Here is a 19763-nt window from a genome sequence, read left to right as displayed (position 1 = left end):
CGATTCCTTGCATCACAAAAGCCACCTAGAGGGTCACTCTTGCTATTTCTAGTGTCCAAAGAGCCTCCCGCAGGGACACACACACAGAGGTGGTCGTGCACAGACTCACACAGATACTCCCAAACACAAACTATAAAATCTATCTATATCTCCTGGTGTAAAGGGGTCCACAGCACCTCTCCCCAGGCTATTCCCTTAACTCATTCTCTTACCCCTTCTTTCTGCCATTCCACCGTCACCCCCATCCCACAGCAGCATCTCTGTGCCTCCAGCCACATCTCCTCCGTCTCTCCGCATCTCTCCCTCTTTCTGAGGTTCTGCCCTCCCCCACCCCCTCTAGGCCTCTCCAGTCTCCCTCCCTCCTGGGTCCCCCTCCCCGGACTACAACCCCCAGGCGCCCCCAGCCCCGGGCGCTGCGCATGCCCCCTGCTTCCCGCCCCCTCCCGGTTCCCCCCTCCCTCCCTTCCTCCTTACCTCCCTCCTCCCCCCTCCCCCGCGCTTCAGCTCCCGCATCCCTCCATCCAAGCCTGTGCCGCAGCCGCATCGCCACCGCAGCCCCGGCAGAGCCGAGCCAGGCCCAGGCCCCGGCCCCTGCCCCTGCCCGGCCCTCAGCCCGCCGCCCCTCACCCCGCCCCCGCCTGCGGGCCCCCCTACAGCGGCCTCGGCGCCCCCCCGCCGGCGCCCCCAGACTCAGGACTCCAGCACCGAGGCAGGAGGCAGGGAGCAGAAGGAGAGGCAGGAGAACGAGGAGGAGGAGGAGGAGCCGTCGCAGGATGAAGGATCGGACTCAGGAGCTGCGGAGTGTGAGCTTGGGGGTGGGGAAAATGGGGGGGCGGGACCCCAGTATTTGGGGAGCGCGTGGGGGTGGAGTGGGGGAGGTGCTGGGACGTGGGGGCAAATGATGAGACTGGAGGTTGGTGGCAGGGGCACCCCAATATGTGAAGGCACCTGATGTCTCCAATGAACCTGCATTTTAGGGACTGGCTAGAAGGGGTTGGAGGCCATTAAGGCACAAGGGGGCAGGAGAGGTCTCAGGGGCCCTGGACACCCTACATTCCCAGGAGGACCCTGGGGTCTAATCTGGGGATGGGAAAGAGTGAGTGTGGGAGAGAATTGGAGGGTGCTGTCATCCGCTGGGCAGATTTGCTGAATTAGAAGGATGTGGGCAGTTCCTGGGCCAGGCTGAGCCCAGCGAGACCCAGATTTGGGGGCTGCTGTGGGGAAGGACACACGTTGGGACTGACTGAGATGCCAGCACCTGGCAGTGAATGAAGTGTGTGTGTGTTGCTCTCCGTAGGGAGGGGGCACCTCTCAGAGACTAGGAGGGAAGGGGTGGCCTCTGGAGATAGCCAGAGGGCCGGGGCCTGAGACAGGGTGACCCCAGAGGTGGGAGAGGGGGTTGCAGGGGAGACAGGGAGGCGGTTCCATGCACAGGGCCATGGAATTGGGCTGTATGACAGGGATCGTGCTCCACTGGGGAGAACTGGGGCATCCTAAACTGCCAGGGGCGGGCTAACGTGGGCCTCTGGTCTGCAGGCCTGAAGAGGCCCGGCTCCAGAAGTCGGGCCAGGCAGTTAGTTGTGTTTGGGTGACAGGGGAGGAGGGTGGCACTGGTGTCTGCAGTGAAGGCTGCCATTTGGAGGGGCTGGGGAGTGGGGGCTTGATAAGAGTGGCTTCTGGGCCTGGGGGGATGCGGTGGGGTGGAGGGTTGTAGAAATGACCTGGGGCCCCGAGGAGGCAGAGCTGACAGCCTGCTGTGGGGTTATGTTAATAAAGTACTAGACCCAACTGATGTAGCCTGACACACTTCACCAGGAGCCTATTGGTTATTACCCTGGGGTTGTTATCCCATTTGACAGATGAGGAGATTGAGGTTCAGCAATGGGCAGGAACTTGCCCAAGGTCACCAAGCAAGTGGCTGGGAAGATCAGACAGGAATCCGGGTTTCCCGTCTGCCAAGTTGACATGCGTCTCTGCTTTTTTAGCCTTTGAAAGAGAAGTCTCAATACTGGGGGTAAAAAGCTCTGTCTTTGGAGAGCCCCCTGGATTTGGGGGTGGATAACCTGCTTACAGAAAGGCAAGAGGAAGGGCCTTAGAGGCAAGTGACTGTTGTCTCTGGGAGAGGTGGGTTGGCAGGTGGGAAGGAAGGAGGAACTGGTGGTTGGGGGAGGGAATTTTGAAGGTTTATTTTTTTAAATTAAACTTTGAGTGAATATACGCTTAGGCATCAGGAAAATGAAGGTGATAAAAATAACCAACACTCATGTGCCAGACACTGTTCTAAGTGTTTTATACATATTAACTCATTTCGATCCTCACAGCAACCCTAGGAGACTGGTACTAGTATTATCCCATTTTATAGATAAGAAAACTGAGACCCAGAGAGGTTAAGTAACTTGACCAAAATCACACAGCTAATTAAAGGCAGGCAGGCAGGCTGACTCCAGTGTTGGTGCTCTTAACTCCCCTTCTCTCCCCGTTTTCATCCAAAGCAGGTTGCCATCCATAATCTCATTAGACCCTCACCTGGTAAGGTAGGGAGACTGGGAGACTACTTCATTTTATAGTGAAGGAAACTGAGGCCCAGTGGTTGAAACTTGCCCAAGGTCACACAGCTAGCAAGTGAGTAGCCCGGATTTGAACCCAGATCCACTGCTGCCAAGACTATGCCATGACTCCAAAATCCCAAGAAATGGAAAGTGGGTCAGGGTGAGGTGGTGGTGGAATTGTGGTGTGATTAGAGAGAGGGGGAGGGAAAAGGCGAAGACAGGGGTACAGGGAAGGCAGGGGATGGGAGTCCTCATCTGAGTGGATCAGGGACCCCCTGCCCAGAGGGGAGGAATCCTGTCTGCTGGGGCTGCTGGGGGCAGCAGATGGGGGAGGTGGGAGGTGGGGTGGAGGGGCAGAGGGGGCTGAGTGAATGCTGATGGCTCTGGTGTTAGTCACGGCTCAGGGAAACTGGAGATTTGGGAGGGCATGTGTGGGGCGGAAAAAAAATCTTCCAGATACAGGGAGTACGGGGGTCTCCCTGCCAGAGTTGAGAATGAGGAAGCTGGGAGGCAGGAGAGACTGGGCAGGGGGTGGGAGGCCTGGGTAAGGGGTCTCTGAGAGGCTGAGAGGGATGGAAAGGCGGTGATGGGCGGGGATGTCAGCCCAGGGGGCCTGATTGTCTTTTTCCAACAGTACTTTGAGTTCCCGAGGGGTTCTCACATCTGTTCATCACATAGCTGTCAAGGGCACAGATTTGGGAGTCAGACTGTCTGGGTTCAAATCCTAGCTTTGCTACTTCCTGTGTGACCTTGGGTAAGTTGCTTAACCTCTCTGGTCCTCACTTTCTTCATGTGTGAATTGGGAGTAATAACGGGACCTGCTTCAGAGGGCTGTCCTGAGGATTGAAATTATGCTGGAAGCGCCTAGAAGGAGGCCTGGTGCTCAGCATTGCTCCATGAGTGTTTTTTATTCCACAGCTGACTCATTTATTTCTCTTGAGTCTCACATCAGCCCCCTGAGATGGGCAAGATGGGACCCCTAATTTATTGGAGTAAATTGAGGGCCACAGCGGTAACCTGACTTGCCTAAGGTCATACAGCTGTTAACGGCGGAGCCAGGGTTGAACCAGGGTTTTCTGTTTCCAGTTCACCAGGCACTTTTGGTTGGCAACTGGGAGGCACTGGGCTGGAGCGGAGGCTGCGGTGGGGAGTCAGTTGGCTGGATGGGTGTCCCAGGGTCCAAGAAATGGGTCCAGAGATGGGGCTGAAGAGGAGAGCAAGGGAGCAAGTGAGGTGGAGAGGAAGGTTGCGGAGAGAGAGAAGCCACAAGGGGACACGTTGTGGGCTGGAGCCTGAGAGGTGGCTGTGGAGTGGGAAGGCGGGAGTGGGGGTGGATGGGAGACTGGGAAGTGGGTGGGGGGAGGCCTGAGGTGAGGGAGGCTGGAATTTGAGGGCGGGTGGAAATGGAGGCTGTTCTACGACAAGTCATGCACCCTGAGGGCAGGGACTGGGTCCCAGGTGTAGCCCTCAGGTATAGGATAGGCACAATAGGCGCTTTAGAAATGCAGACCTGACGTAGCAGAAGGAAAGGGCGGCCTCGTGTTTGAGGAGAGCTGGCACGGGCCAGGAGAACCCTGGTTGATGGGTTGGTATCCCCCAGCTGCGTGGGGCTTGTTTCTGCCATTCAGACACATCACCTTCCCCCTGCTTGAGGGCCTTTGCACTTGCTGGTCCCTCTGAATGCTGTTCTCTCTGCCTGGACACTGTTCCCTCTGCCTTGAATTCTATGTCCTCCAGACTGTGGTGCAGTTAACTCCTCAGGCCTTAGCTCAGATGTCAAGCCCCTCCCGAAAGGCCCTCCCTGATGCCCATTTCTCTCTATCACACCTCCTGCTTTATCTCCCTCTTGCTAAGTAGCACCATCTGAAATTGTCTTGTTCATTTTCCATTGTCTGTCTCCCTCCCCCGGAATGTCAGCTCCTTGGAGGCAGGACCCCTTCCTGTCTTGTTCACCACTGTATTCTCCGCAGCAGCCAGAAGAGAACTGGACACTGATCAGAGATATTTGTCAGATGACTGAAGGACTCAGTGGGGCAGAGGGAGGGTGAGGAAGGGAGTCAGTCTGGGAAGGCAGGGAAGGCGGAGGAGAGAGGTTGGGGTGGGAGGACTGGGCTGGATGCTGGGAGCGAGCAGAGGCCTGGGTCAGGGAGACAGATGGACAGAAGCAGGGGGTGCGGTGGAGAGAGGCTGCTGCCTCTAGATCAAAGGATGCTCATGCCCCTGAGAAGCAGGTGTGAGCACGTGTGTGTTGTCTGCGTGGGCATGCATGTGTGTTACACACACACACACACACACATACACACACATACACACACACGCACACACACACACATATACTCTGTGACTTTCTTTTTTTTAATTTTATTTATTTATTTGTTTATTTATTTTTTGGCCGTGTTGGGTCTTCGTTTCTGTGCATGGGCTTTCTCTAGTTGCGGCGAGCGGGGGCCACTCTTCATCGTGGTGCGCGGGCCTCTCACTGTCGCGGCCTCTCTTGTTGCGGAGCACAAGCTCCAGACACGCAGGCTCAGTAGTTGTGGCTCACGGGCCTAGTTGCTCCGCGGCATGTGGGATCCTCCCAGACCAGGGCTCGAACCCGTGTCCCCTGCATTGGCAGGCAGACTCTCAACCACTGCGCCACCAGGGAAGCCCTGTGACTTTCCTTTTTTTATTTTTGGCCGCACCACGCGGCATGCTGGGATCTTAGTTCCCCTTAGTTCCCCTATCAAACCCGCAGCCCCTGCATTGGAAGCATGGATTCCCAACCACTGGACCGCCAGGGAAGTCCCCACTCTCTGACTTTTCTATCACCCAATTCCAGTCTCTTTCCACCTCTGTTTTAGTCACCCTCTCGTTTGTCTCTGTTGATTTCCTGGCTCACGTTGTCCCGCTCCCTCCATCCACGCATCTGTCTATGTTGTCTCCCCGCCACTGACACTCCTATGAAGACCTCCGGTGTCTCTGATGGGGAAGGACTGAAGCTAGAGGCTTGGATCTGATGCCCCCTCTCCCCAGGGCGGTTCCAGAAGGTGCCCAGGGCCTCCACGGTCTCCCATTTCATCCTCCTGAGCGCTCGAGGAGCTGGCAAGCCATAAAGAGCAGCGTGCCTAGGTTCCAATCCAGCACCATCGTGTCAGCACCCCATCAGCTGTATGATCGTAGGCAAATTACTCAATCTCTCTCTGCCTCATCCATCAGATGGGAATAAGAAGAGTATCTACTTCATGGAGTGAGTGGCTGTAAGGATTAAATGAGAAATGCAAAGCACTTGTAACAGAGCCTGACGCATGGTAATTGCTACCTACTTGTCAGGTATATATGATTCTTACTTTCTTCATTTCGCACAGGAGGAAACTGAGGCTTGAATTGTCCATAAAGTGGATGGGAGCACATTTGGTCATCTTTTCTGAGGTAGTCTCATTTGCCCTCAGCCTGTTTTCTTTTAGGCTGGCCAGCTTCTTCCAGAAATGGAGGCCGTGCTCATTATGAAATACACACACCTCAGAGCAGGGAGGGCCCGCCCACTTCACAGATAAGCCGGGGCCCAGAGAGGGTCTGAGAGTCACACAGCAAGTCAAATGGAGGCTAGAACAGCTGGCTTCCTGTCTGGGCTCTTCCTTGCAGCCTGGCACGTCTTACTGGTTTTCTGTCCCAGCCACAGGAGTTCAGTTGTACTGAGGGCACAGCAGAGCAGACTCTTTAGGGGCCAGGAAGGAACAGAGAGACAGAAGGGAAAGAGCCTGAGATTTAGCACCAGGACAATTCAGGTCCCACCTCTGGCCTTACTTCCTGTGAAGCCTTAGGCAGGGTCAGGCAACCTCTCTGAGCCTGTTTCCTCATCTGTAACATGGGAGAGGCAGTGGGTAACAGCCAAGCCTCCCTGAGCACTTATTCTCTCAGGCAGCATCAGGCATTTTTACTGCCTCGTCTCACTGGCTCCTTCTGCCACCATTTAGGGAGGACTTTCTCGCCATTCAGCAAATGCAGAGACTGAAACTCAGAGGGAAGGAGGCGTGTGGCCTTCCAGCTGCTGACCTGGGCAAGCTCGTTAGCCTCTCTGTGACTCAGTTTCCCTATCTATAAAAGGCAGCTATTGTAAGAATGAAATGGATAAATAAACGGAGTATGCTTTAGAACGGTGCCCAGCACGTTATCAAATGCTGTGTAAATGTTTTCCACAATTATAGTTATGTTGACCAATGGTCCTTACAGAGTTTTAATGAAGATTAAATGAGATAACAAGAATGCAAGACCTAGGCCAAAGATGCTATCACACGCTAGTATTTTGCTAGATTTTCGGGGCGCAGAGCCTCGCCCAGATTGTGCCTTGTCAGGACGGGACCTGAGAAGGGAAATCTCTGGTGGCAGAGTGGCCAGTAGGAGGCAGCCTGGTCTCAAGCCTCAGAAGGGGCTATGGGAGGGACTTCCCTGGTGGTCCAGTGGTTAAGACTCCATGCTCCCAATGCAGGGGGCACAGGTTTGTCCCTGGTCAGGGAACTAAGATCCCACATGCTGCACAGCGAGGCCAAAAAGAAAAAAAAAAAAAAAGAAAGAAAGAAAGGAGGGGCTATGGGAGGAGGCGTGTCTTAGATGTCTCTGATTTCCTGGCCCCTCTCAGCCTGGGTGCCCTTGAGCAAGTCCATTTCCTCTTCCCCCTCAGACCTCCCGTTCCCCTCGTCTGTGAAATGGGGACAGCTTTTCTCGAGGGCTGTGGTAGTGAGGATCAGAAGAGATTATAGATGTAAAAGTGTCTGTTAACTGGAGAGGATTTTAGCTGTCAGCTGTCTGTAATTATTACACCAACTAAGTCATCCTTGGGCACTCTACCTTTCCTCCTCTCTCAAGGGCAAGTAAACAGGCAGCCAGGGATGCCCCAGGGCAGAATCAGGGATCTGGCCCTGGGAACCAAAGGAGAGAGGGAGAGAAATGAGACTTGAGGAAGTCTAAAGTCAGCCTGGGGAGGGGAAAGAGAGAACAGGAAAGTTCCCAGATACCTGGGCCAGCGAGAGGCCTCATGACCTGTGGGCAGCCAAGCTGAGGGCCAAGTGCTTGAAGGCAGAGAAGGGACAGAGGCGGTGGTGGCGGTGTGGGTGGGTAAATCCCTTGTGTGTCTCTGAGCCCTGGGGGGTGGAGGGCTGAGCAGCTGCAGGTTGGCTCTAGGGGAAGGGGAACCTCGTGAGGCACATGGGAGGCCGGTGGGTCCTCAGAGATGAGCCGAGCATCCCAGAGCCTCATGGAGCCAAGGTCTATTGGTGTGGTTCCGGGTCAGGTGGAAGCTTGAGAAGCCAGAAGTCCCATCAGGGTCCCCAAGCCCCACCTGGTACCACCCCTCCTTCTGGGGGCAGCTCAAATGGAGGCTAGAACAGCTGGCTTCCTGTCTGGGCTCTTCCTTGCAGCCTGGCATGTCTTACTGGTGGGCAGAGAAAGAAGAGCCTCCCTTTCCTGGGAGATATTTGGAGCTTAAATGGAAGTGCTGAAGGCATTCCCCAACATGGCGAGGGGAGGATCCCTGGGGACCATCTGAGCTTGGGTGGGAAGCTGGGGTACCTTCGAGAGGGTCCAGCTGGACGTCTCTGTGCTCACGGTTCCTCGGGGTGCTGTCGGGCCCCTCTGATTCCAAGTTCACTTGGCTGTCTAGATCACATCTAGGTCCCATCTGGCTCTGTCTAGGTTCGATCTGAGCTGCCTGCGATCTGTCTGCGCGGAGTCTGGTCCAGTCTGAGCTCTCTGGTTTCTGTCGGGTCCTGTCTGCGATCTGCTCGGACCCTGTCGAGGCCCTGTGCACGCTCTTCTCTTTAGATCCCAAATGGCAATACCCCCCGCTAGACGCTGTGTGGATCCTATCTTGATTTCATTCAGGCTCTGGTCATGAGATTCTGTCTGAGTTTTGGCTCGGTTTTTTCTGGAAATCAGGGTGAACTGTTTTAAATTTCCATGGAGGCTGATTAGGGCCCCAGATGTAATTAAGCTTGATGGGCTCAGCTTTTGCCCTCAGACTTCTGTCCCGAGCAGAGTCTTGAGACTGGAGTTTGGAGCACTGGGGAGCCCTTCCTAACCCCCTTTCCTCCTTCCCAGCTCTGAGTGAGTGTGCAGACTGGATGCTCAGAGAGGCTGGGAGAAGAGCCCCAGAGGGCCCTCCCGAATGTCCCTGGGGGCACAGGGGCCGCTGCACGTCTGTGTGTCCACATGTGTCGGCAGGCAGCTTTGCTGTGGGTCTGTGTGGGTGTCAGTGGGCCTATTTCTATGTGCCTTGTGTGTCAGCCCTTCTGTCTATGTCACTGGCCTGTCTGGTGGCGGCAGTGGCGGTGTGGGTGGGTAAATCCCTTGTGTCTCTGAGCCCTGGGGGTGGAGGGCTGAGCAGCTGCAGGTTGCAACTGGGAAATCCAAGCAAGTGAGAGTAGGTGGGTGTGAAGTTGGAAGAGGCTGGATGAAAGCAAGTGAATACATGGAGGAGAGTGGGGGGAGGGGAAGAGAGTGGGTGGGAGGAGGGAGGTCGGGGTGCTGACTGTGTCTCTCATCCAGCCCTCCCCTGGCCGACTGCTTGCTTAACTTGGCGCCTGCCGCTGGCAGTGAAGTGACCTTGCATAGGGGACGTGGCTGGTCGTGTTGGAGGCTGGAGGGGAAGAGAAGGGAGCAAATTGAAGCCTGGCAGGAGCGGCTGGGGGGATGGTGGAGGGGGGGTCAGGCTCCTGGGACGCCATTCCAGACCCCTTCTCGCAGCCCAGGGCCAATTACTGCAAGGCTGACATTTAGCTGGTTGTTACAATATCGAAATACTTCCATACTGGTTGGTTAAAGCATCTGTCCAGAGCTCCACCCGCCTCCAGGGTGACTGCACTCACAGGACCACTTCTACCCCTGAAATGGTGCCTTTGGCTAATTCCCTCCAAGGTGTCCTTTGGGCTGTCAGGTACCCGGCCTCCGGGACTCTGTGCCACAAGACACCCAGTATTCGTTGTGACTGCTTGGTGCCCTGGCCCCCTGTATGTGACCCTTCCCAGGACCCCCACTCTGAGCCCAGAGCTGGGAGCATCGGGATTGCGCACAGACTGCCTTTCTTTGCCTCCCAGGCGAAAGACAGCGATGATGAGGAGGAGGTGGTCCATGTGGACCGGGACCACTTCATGGATGAGTTCTTTGAACAGGTAACAGAACCCGGCCCCCAGCCAACAACTTCCTTCTCCCCGGCCCCCGGCCCCCGCCCTGCTCTCTGCTCCTCCATCCCCTTGGCCTTTTACCAACCCCTCTGGGTCTGGCCCGTTTCCCTGAACCCTGACTGAGCCCCCTGAATCCCTTTGTCTGGCCCGACGACTTGGCTGGGTATAGCCGATTTGCTGCCCCAGGTGGAAGAGATCCGGGGCTGCATTGAGAAGCTGTCAGAGGATGTGGAACAAGTGAAAAAACAGCATAGTGCCATCCTGGCCGCCCCCAACCCGGATGAGAGTAAGTGCTGCTGCCGGGTGGCTGGGGGCTGCGGGCAGGAGTCTGGGGTCCCACCCAGACATCTCACCCACCCCTTCCCTCCCCTCAGAGACCAAACAGGAGCTGGAGGACCTCACTGCAGACATCAAGAAGACGGCCAACAAGGTTCGATCCAAGTTGAAAGGTGAGGAATGCCATCCCCTGCCTAAGGAGGAAAAAAACTCTGCCCTCCATCGGACTAAACAGGCCTCTCTATGAGGAATGTCTGCAGACTTCCAGGAGCCAGATTCCTAAACACTGAGAAAGCATAAAACCCAAGATTTCCCAACTTGCTCCAGATGTCTTGGAGAAAGATACAGACATGACAGGGAAATGAGAGAGAGGAGGCTTTCTGTCCAAATTGCATCTGAGCTCTGCTGGTTCCATCAGCAGGAAGGTCCACCAGGAAAATACAGTCTTCCAGGTGGTTTTAGTTTCACGAAGGCCTCATTTCTCCAGAACAGTTGCCGGACATAGCGCTAAGCACCCAGTGGGTGGGCTCAGCAAATGTTTCTGAATTGGTATCCTTAGCTCAGGACAGATTGGACTGTGTGGCTGACATCAGGGGCTGGCAAACTTTCAGGAGGGACTTGCCAAATGCTCATGTATTCACTCTAATTTAAGGACTTGGGTGCTGGTAATAACCACCTTCCCCCAAATCACTGTGGGTTGGGAACCTCCTTGTCTGCTGGTGCCAGGGGCATAGCAGTGTTACCGTGATGCTAATTTGTATGCTCATGGTAATTCAGCATCAGAAAACATTTGCCGAGGGGGCTTTCCTGGTGGCGCAGTGGTTGAGAATCTGCCTGCCAATGCAGGGGACACGGGTTCGAACCCTGGTCTGGGAAGATCCCACATGCCACGGAGCAACTAGGCCCGTGAGCCACAACTACTGAGCCTGTGCGACTGGAGCCTGTGCTCTGCAACAAGAGAGGCCGTGATAGTGAGAGGCCCGCGCACTGCGATGAAGAGTGGCCCCCGCTTGCCACAACTAGAGAAAGCCCTCACACAAACGAAGACCCAACATAGCCAAAAATAAATAAATAAATAAAATTTAAAAAGAAAAAAAAAAAAAAAAAAAAGAAAACATTTGCCGAGCACCTTGAGGCACATTGCTGGGCTTTGGGGGAAAGGAGTCATGTCAGATGCCTGGCCCTGAGCACAATGACCTTGGTCCAGAGAGATGAGGACAGGGACTCCGTGCCCTCCTGGACTCAACGGGAGGCCATATGTGAGCCTCCAGTGCTGATCTGTAAGCCCTTTGCACTCAGGAGAGCGTGCTAGAAAGCAAAATGATCCAAACTGGGAGCACACTGATTGCAAATCCAGACAGAGGGAGCCCACTTCCATCACCAGCTCATTCTGGACAAGTACCCTACCCTCAGTTCCTCATCAGTACAGTAAGAACTACTAAAGCAATTTCAAAGCTAGATGTTTTTGTTGTTGTTGTTTGTTTTTGCTTTTTGGTAGCAAAATCTTTTTTTCCTAAGTGAAATCTTACCCCAAATTCCAATACATACAACACATAAACATCAGGCTGTTCTGGCTGACCTGGGGTTGGGAGACCTAGAGCCCTACCTGCCTAGCCTCCTCATCACTCCCAGCAACAGACCCCTCTGAGGTTCCTTCTCAGAAGCAGGGTTCTGTGGGACACAAGTTTAAAAATCCCTGGGCTCAGCAATTTCTTTGAGCCCATTGAGCTCTGACATGAACAGTCTTTATAAGACCATGAGGAGGGCTGTATGGTTTAGGAGTTCAGGAATAGACCAAGCAAGAAGCTAGGAAAAGTGGCAGAGGCTTAGAGAAGCTGACCCTCCAGAGCTCCAGAAAAAGAGAGATCATCTTCTTCTCCATCTTTCTCCAGCTCTGTGGTGGCATGAGCTCCGGCATTGTGTGTGACCTTGAATGAGTTGTTTTCTCTATTTCAACCTCAGTTTCTAGTCTGAAACCTGGACTGCTATCACTGAACTCCCAGGATTACTGTAAGAAGTCAATAAGACCCTGTAAAGGATCCCTTCCTCCTGGGCTTGGCCCCAGCCCCAAGTCTGACAACAGGGTCCCAGTCTGGGCCAGAGATTCCGACATTCCTGGGTGTGTGTTTCTGGACTTTTCCCATAATAGCTGGGCCAGAGCTGTCACTCAGTCACTGGCCTGCCATCGCTGGCGGGGGAGCGTTGGGGTGCCATCCAGCACCGTACCTCCACCGCTGCCAGGAACGGAGAAGCAATGTTCTTGGGAGTGGCCTGGAGGCTCTTCCAGGTCTGAGAGGGCCTGGTGATTCATCCCTGCTGCATTTTCCGAGCACAGTAGATCTTACCCTCAAGCTCTTTTTTAGAAAATCTGAATAAGTGTGGGGAGTGCATGTTCTAGAAGCAGTAATCCCAGTTAATCTGTGTGCTTTTCCAGAACATCCTTTAGAAGTGGGGATTCCTGGGACAGGGATCACTTTGTAAGGCAAGGGGGAGCTATTTTCTCTGTTGGAACATCCATCCACTTACCCTAGAATTTTCCAAGGAAAGGGCGGCCACTAGAACCTGACCCACTTAAAAGTGCTTGCCCTCAACCAGAAAATTCCCAGGGTGGGTTCCTGGCCTTTTTCTGAGGCTGCAAAAAGCAGAGAGTTCTCCCGCCCCCCATACAGGGGATGTGGACTGCGGCGCTGGGCAGGAGTTACAGCTGTGGGACTTTCCAAGACGCAATCCTTCCACCAGAACAAATAGCCCCCTTCTGTCTGGTGACCGACTGACCCTCAATGTCCCCTCCTACCTGGCTTCCAGACCCCCTCAAACATTGGTCCCTTTATTCGCTGGCCTCCTGCCTCCCCACCCTAGAGTCTTTACTGTCTGCCCTCGCCTGGGTATGACATCCGTTCACGGGCCTGGGGGGCCTGCCTCGGGGTGTCCACCCTTCATATGTCCCAGACCCCCGCCCCACATGCGCCGGGTCTCCCGCCCTCCCGTCACTGCGTCCTCTCTCCCGCAGCGATCGAGCAAAGCATTGAACAGGAGGAGGGGCTGAATCGTTCCTCTGCGGACCTGCGCATCCGCAAGACCCAGGTAGGAGGCAGCGGCCAGGCACAGTCAGGGTCGGGGCCGGGGCCAAACCGCACTGGACCGGACAGGGGAGGGGCCCAGGCTGGAGCCCTGCCTGTTGGGCGTGGGCGGGCCAGAGCAGGCACTAGCGTGGGGCGTGGCCAAGGAGGAGCCTGTGCAGGGGCGGGGCTTGGGGCGGGACTACAGCGGAGGTCGGAACCCGGCTACATCCCAGAGCCCTAGCCCGGCCTTGGCTGGCTTGGGCGTAGGATGGGGGTGCTGGGGTACGGGACTGCACACTTGCGAGGGCTTGGGATCGTGGCACGAGCTGAAGAAGGGGCCGTAGGCTAACTCAGCCCCTCCCGCCCACTCCATCCCTCCACGGTCTCTGCTCCCTGCCTCCTGACGTGTCTGTACCCCCCACCGCAGCACTCCACACTCTCCCGGAAGTTCGTGGAGGTAATGACTGAATATAACGCGACCCAGTCCAAGTACCGGGACCGCTGCAAGGACCGGATCCAGAGGCAGCTGGAGATCAGTGCGTGTGACATCTCTCCCCCGCAAACTCCCCAGACCTGTCCCATACTCCTTCCAGGCCCTTCCCCTCCGTGGAGGGGACTCGTGGCCTGAGGCCGGATGGGAGGGTGGGCTCCCGGGTCCCTGCCACATCCCCCCACCTTAGGTGTCCAGGCTGGCCCAGTCCCTGAGCAGGGAGTCCTTTCTCCCCACAGCTGGAAGGACCACGACCAACGAAGAACTGGAAGACATGCTGGAGAGTGGGAAGTTGGCCATCTTCACTGACGATGTGAGCCCCGCGTGGGGGTGGGGTCTGTTTTTGGAAAGCATTCGTCTCTCCTCCCCAAGCGTAAGCTGAACTCAAGGTCCTAAGTCCGCCCTGAAATAACAAACATCGGGAAGTCTGAACCTGGAACTGGGGAATTCCATGGGGGCAGAGCAGGAAGTACCCTCATAAAAATGGCAAACAGTAAGGTGCCAGGCACCGTTTTAAGCACTGAACGTATTTACATTTACCTACTAAACTCATTTAATCCTCACCACAAGCCTCTGAGGGAGTCGTGTTTCACAGATGAGGTAATCTGATCCAAAAAGGTTAAATGACTTGCCGAGGTCACACAGCTACAGGCAGAGCAAGGATCTGAATCCGCAGTCAGGACTCTTCAGTGCTAAGATACACTTCTCCCTAGTGATGCGGGTCATTTCACCAAGTGACTAATTTGCCTACCTTTTGAAGGTTTTCTAAATAATCAGTTTTAGTTTTGCTGAAGTTTTGCACACTGCCCTGCGCTTGTCATCTTATATGTGAAAGAGATGGGCTTTCCCCAACTGTAGTTCTTCTTTCTCTTTCTTGACTTTTGCCCTGGCTGACAGGTTCTGTCTCCCTTTCTGCTTCTGGTGGCAGAATGACTCTGGTTTAGGTTTCTAGACCATCATTAAAGTACGTTGAGTGACTGTCTAGCAGTTTTCAGCAAATTGTTATTTAGAGAATTGATCTTTGTTAAATTAGCTTTGAGCAAATGTATAATGGGCCAGTTAGCCTGAGCCCTCCCAAACAGCTCTGCCCAGGCTGTCAGTCTGCCTGAGAGTGGAGGGAAACCTGGTGAGTGGTTCTAAGGGGATAGAGCTGATCCCTGCCAGTTAACCCACCATCATTACGATGCAGGGTGGTCGGTACCTTGCCTGAGGGCTGAACAAGATGCAGACAGGCCCTAAGGTAGTAGTTAACTTCTAGGGTCGGGGAAGGCTTCCTGGGGGAGGTGGCATTGAGTTGTGTGCCTTAAGAGACAGGGAGCATTTGGACACGGGAAGATGGGTAAAGGACATTCCAGACAAAGGGGACAGACTGAGCAAAAACAGGGAGAGTGAACCACTTGCCAAAGAGCCATTGGATGATTTGGGCTCTTAGGATTTAGGGAGATGAGGACAGAAAGGGAGATGGGGCCTTGACTGCTAAGGTAAAGGTGTGTAGCCTGTGGATGCTGGGGAGCCTTGGAGGGCTTTAGAGCAGAAGAGTGGCTGGATGTGGTCTAAACAGTGAGTGGTTTGGAAAGTGAGTGGTCTGGCTTCCGTGAGGTGGAGGTATATCTGACTGTGGGTTAGAGTCTCTCTCCCACTGACTCTTGAGGGCTGCAGAGCATTTCCTTATTATTTCTCCCCTGGCCCGTATCATGGGGGCTCCAGGGCACACTGCCTTCTCATCTGGGCCTCCTTTTCTGCTTGCCATTCTCTGCTGTGTCCCCTTCCATTATCCTGTCTGCCTTTGACCAGATGGTGGCCCCCAATCCTGACAGGGGTCCAGGACCCCATCTCCCTTCCCAGGGCCTCCCTGGTGTGTGTGATAGAGACAGCCCTGGGCTGAGATGGCGGGCTCAGGGCAAGTTTTCCTTCTTGTAATTTAACAAATGTCTCTTTAGTGCTTCCTGTGTGCCAGGTACTATTCTAATTGATACACACATAATCATTCACTTAATCTTCACACAACCTTGTGAGGTGTGAAGTATCCGCATTTTCTAGGTGGGGAAACTGAGGCCTGAAGAGGTTAAACAATTTGCCCATGGTTACAGCTAGTAAACGCCAGCCAGGTTCGAACCCAGACGCTCTGGCTGCAGAACCCAAGCTCTTCTGGGAGTGAAGGGTGGTCTGCAGCTCTCCTCCCTCTTCCCCCCTGCCCCTCCCCTTTCACCCTAGATCAAAATGGACTCACAGATGACAAAGCAGGCGCTGAATGAAATCGAGACGAGGCACAACGAGATCATCAAACTGGAAACCAGCATCCGTGAGCTGCACGACATGTTTGTGGACATGGCCATGCTCGTGGAGAGCCAGGTACTGCCTCTGCCACAGCCCTCGGGGAACCTCACCCGGGTCCCCGGGATCCCCTCTTCCAGCCCAGCTCCCGCCCCGTCCTATGCATGTATCCTCCGCAGGGCGAAATGATTGACCGCATTGAGTACAACGTGGAACATTCCGTGGACTACGTGGAGCGAGCCGTGTCTGACACCAAGAAAGCTGTGAAATATCAGAGCAAGGCCCGGAGGGTGAGCCGGGGCAGGCGGGCCTGCGGAGCAGGTGGGCTGGAGCCGAGCGGGCGGGGCTGGGCTCAGGCCAGGGCTGAGGTGAGTGATGAAATCCGGCGAGAGGCCTTATCTCTGGTTCTGACCTCTTCCTTTTTCTGTTTTCTCTCCCCTCTTCTTTTTCCTCACACCCTCCTCCCCATCTGTCTGTCGGTTTGTCTGTCTCTTTACCTCTCTGTCTCGCCGTCTCCTCCCTCCCTATCGCCCTTCCTGCCTGCAGAAGAAAATCATGATCATCATTTGCTGTGTGGTGCTGGGGGTGGTCTTGGCGTCATCCATTGGGGGGACGCTGGGCTTGTAGGCCCCCCACCCCTATCCCTCCCAGACCCTTCCCCACCACATCGGGAGCAATACCCCCACCACCCCTTCACTCCATCCCCTGCTCCAGGCTCACCCTCAAGACAGACCCGGGCAGCACCCGCAACCTTTACCGCCCGTCAGACCCTGGAGTCCCTGGACCTCCCCCCGCCGTGGACCACCCCCTGCCCCCGCACGTAGATAGCAGCAGGCGTGATTACACGTGCACACCAACATGCATGCCGCCGGCACATGCTCGAGACGTGTGGACACCCCAGCGTGTGTGTGTGTGTACGTGTGTAGATGTGTGTAGAAGCACCAAATCGCCCTTTCTGCCCCCCACCTCAAGTCTGTGTGTTGTCTGAGCTTTCCCCCTTCCCCTGGGTTGTTGTGTAGACTGTGGCCGGGTGTGACACAGCAGCCATCAAGCCCCACTCTTCTGTCTTCTGTGAATAGGGGTGTGTGTGTGTGTGTGTGTGTGTGTGTGTGTGTGTGTGGCGCCACAGATCCGTGGACACACAGTTTGCGTACATGGAATTTTGTGTTTGAGTGTTCAAATCCAATGTAACAGCACCTCCTCCACTGACACCCCCCTCCCCCATGTCTGCTACAGATGGGGCAGGTTGTGAGTGTACAGAGGCTCACACTAACATTCCCAGAGGATCCAGGCACAATACACACACAGGCCATGGCAGACACCCCAGCGTGATGCTGAGCAAACCCTCCTGGCTTAGTCACCCCGGGACTGACATGTCCTGGGGAACATGTGTGTGTGTGTGGAGTTCACTCGAGGCGAGTGGAAGCATACACGTGTCAATAACCTAGCTTGGCCTGTATATCCATGTGCATTTCCCCCAACAGGTGATGTGAGGGACGTGTTTGTGTGTGTGTGTGTGTGTGTGTGTGTGTGTGTCTAGGATGTGCCTGAAGTGTCAGTAGGTCTTCTCCTGAGACAGAGCCCTCCACATTTTGCCCTGGACACCTGTTTTGGGTGGGCACAGAAATCTATATTTCTACGCTATCTAGAGTACGCCTGCGTGAGTGTGTGTGTGTGTGTGTGTGTGTGTGTGTGTAGAGGATTTCTGCGTAGTGTGTTTCTACCCCCCTGTGTATTATACACACACACGTTTACCTTCAAGGACCTGTGCCCCATCCAGGTTTGTCTATCCAGATTATTTGCCCCCTCCCTTTCTCCCCAGAGCTGCTGGCCGCTATCTGGTGTGGCCACACACTGCTACATCAACATCATGCAACTGCAGCTTCTTGCCCTGCGTGGTCGGATCCCCTGTGCATACACGCCCACGTGCTTATCTTTCTCGGTCAAATAAGCCTGCACATGTGGAAGCTGGGACACCTCAGTGTGCTCCCACCCGCCACGGCAGATGAGGCCACACCCAGGCACACACCTGCACACAGGAGCCCGGCGTATGCTGACGCTGGCACGGTGCCTGTTCAGGCAGGCGCTCGTTTGCACATGAATGCCTCCCAGCCGGGCTATTGATGGGAAACATTACTGATCACGGGAATGTCAAGGGCTGCCCCAGGCTCTCAGAAATGAGAACATTCTTGAGCACTAACCTCAGAACTGGGAGAGGCCAGCGATGGTCCCCACCGCCCCACCTGATGCTCTGGCCTTTGCCTCAGGAACCTTGGATTTAGGGAACTCTTTATTTCAGACGTACTGGAGTGGACTAAGTCCTGGGGCCCATGCCCTGGACACATCTCCTGCTGAAATGTCACGAATAGCTGTTCCCCTGCAGGCTGAGACTGAGGGTGGGACACGGGCCTGAGTTTCTGATGGTGAGGAAGAGGCCGGCTCCTCCCTTGCTGTGTAGACAGCATAGGCATGGGTGGGTTTGTGCGTTGGGTGGCAGGTGGGAGGTATGTGGGCAAAGGACAGTGTTAGAAGCCTCCCACTCCACTGGCCCAGGAACATGGCCCCACATATACAGGACTGAACACACAAGTACAGGAATGCGCCCTGCCTTGGGGTCCGACAGCCGTGTGCACAGGGTGGAGGACTTTGGCGTGTGTGCAGATCGTTTCCTGGAGTCCCTCGTCATGTGAAGCGTGTATGTGTGAGAGAGAGACAGTGCAGATGTGACCTTCTGGAACATAGTACCCCACTCCCACCCCAGCTCAGATAGCCAGCCTCTTCCCTACCTGGCTGGGCCCTGCCTGTGTGGGGCCAATATATATATGTAACCCCCAAGGTGGGCTGTCCATTCCCACAGTGCCCTTTGTCAGGACAGGAAGTTTGCCCCCGTATCTGACTGCAGCCCTCCTGCTCCCACTCAGGCTTCTTTGGGGACGTCGGAGCAGGCCCCAGCACCCCCCCACCCCATCCTTTTTCCTTCCTGCCGTCCAGCCAGGATACCCTTTCATACCAGGGTGTTTCTGGAATTCCCACAGCCTTGGGGCCACAAGGAGAAGGGTGGAGCCATGGCTGGAGTGATGCAACTGCCTCCTTGACTGGTATTAGGCCCGTAGCTGCCCATCTCTGGGCCTCAGATGGACCAGAGCATCCCTGAGGGTCTGTTCTGCCCCAGCTTCTCTAAGTCCCATACATCACATGATGTGTTTGCTTGTTGGCTGCCGTGTCTGTATGTGTCCTGGAATGTTGTCTGGGGGCTGGTGTCTTTTGCATGTTCTCAGACAAGTGTGTGCTGCCCGCCCGCCAAGCACCTACAACCATCAAGCCCCTGTGTGCCCCGTGGGTGGTCCCGGACCTGGCCAGGGCTCGCTGCTTCCCCTCCCCCTTTCTCCCTCCCCCTGCCTCTCACGAAGCACACTGCGTGTCCGTCCCATGTGCCTGTGGGTTGATGCACGCTCTTGCCACGCCTCGAGCGTGCGTACATGATGTGTTCTATGCATTCACCCTGCCCCACCCCCAGCCTGCCCCGCAGAGGACAAGATGGGTGGCCCCCGGCTCCCTCCTCCCCCACCCGCCCCCTGCCTGCTGTGCAGCCGTGTGCGTTGGCGTGTGTTTCTGTGTCGCTGGCGTGTCACGTGATATAGCCGTGTTTGCTGACATGAGCCCCTGCCCCTTCTGTTTCTCCGTTGGTTTCTAGAGCTCTTTCCTTCTCCTCCCCAGAGGGAACAGGACTCCTGGGGCCTGGCTGTGGGCCCAGAGCCAGGCCACCCTCTCCTGTTAGCCCTCAGAGTCCCATTTCTCTCTATTGGTGACCAAGTTGAAAATGGATAAAACACAGGAAAATTCTGCCCCCCTCCCAGCCCTGCATGTCCTGTCCCCAGAGCCCCTCACCCCCACCCCGGGCCGGGTTGGGCCCCGTGGGACGGGAGAAATAGCAACCAATCCAACAGCGGGCGTG

At 55.3% G+C, this 19763-nt stretch overlaps 1 protein-coding gene across 2 annotated transcripts; it reads left to right on the top strand.

Annotated features, from left to right (window-relative positions):
- Positions 1–647: 647 nt before the first annotated feature.
- STX1B (syntaxin 1B) lies at positions 648–19753 on the top strand. Of its 2 annotated transcripts, none has more exons than XM_061208571.1 (10): positions 648–803; positions 9620–9694; positions 9893–9992; positions 10081–10155; positions 12993–13066; positions 13472–13580; positions 13774–13847; positions 15749–15886; positions 15988–16098; positions 16523–19753. In XM_061208571.1, exons 1-10 carry the CDS (start codon positions 774–776, stop codon positions 16634–16636), a joined length of 900 nt encoding a protein of 299 aa, XP_061064554.1. In that variant the 5' UTR covers positions 648–773; the 3' UTR covers positions 16637–19753. The 2 variants fall into 2 exon arrangements, with proteins under 2 accessions (XP_061064554.1, XP_061064555.1); XM_061208572.1 differs by having other exon boundaries at positions 16355–16614.
- Positions 19754–19763: the final 10 nt, after the last annotated feature.

The sequence above is a fragment of the Eubalaena glacialis genome, chromosome 13 (assembly GCF_028564815.1).
Source record: "Eubalaena glacialis isolate mEubGla1 chromosome 13, mEubGla1.1.hap2.+ XY, whole genome shotgun sequence".
NCBI lineage: Eukaryota > Metazoa > Chordata > Mammalia > Artiodactyla > Balaenidae > Eubalaena > Eubalaena glacialis.
This window is presented reverse-complemented; position numbering and strand designations above follow the sequence as displayed.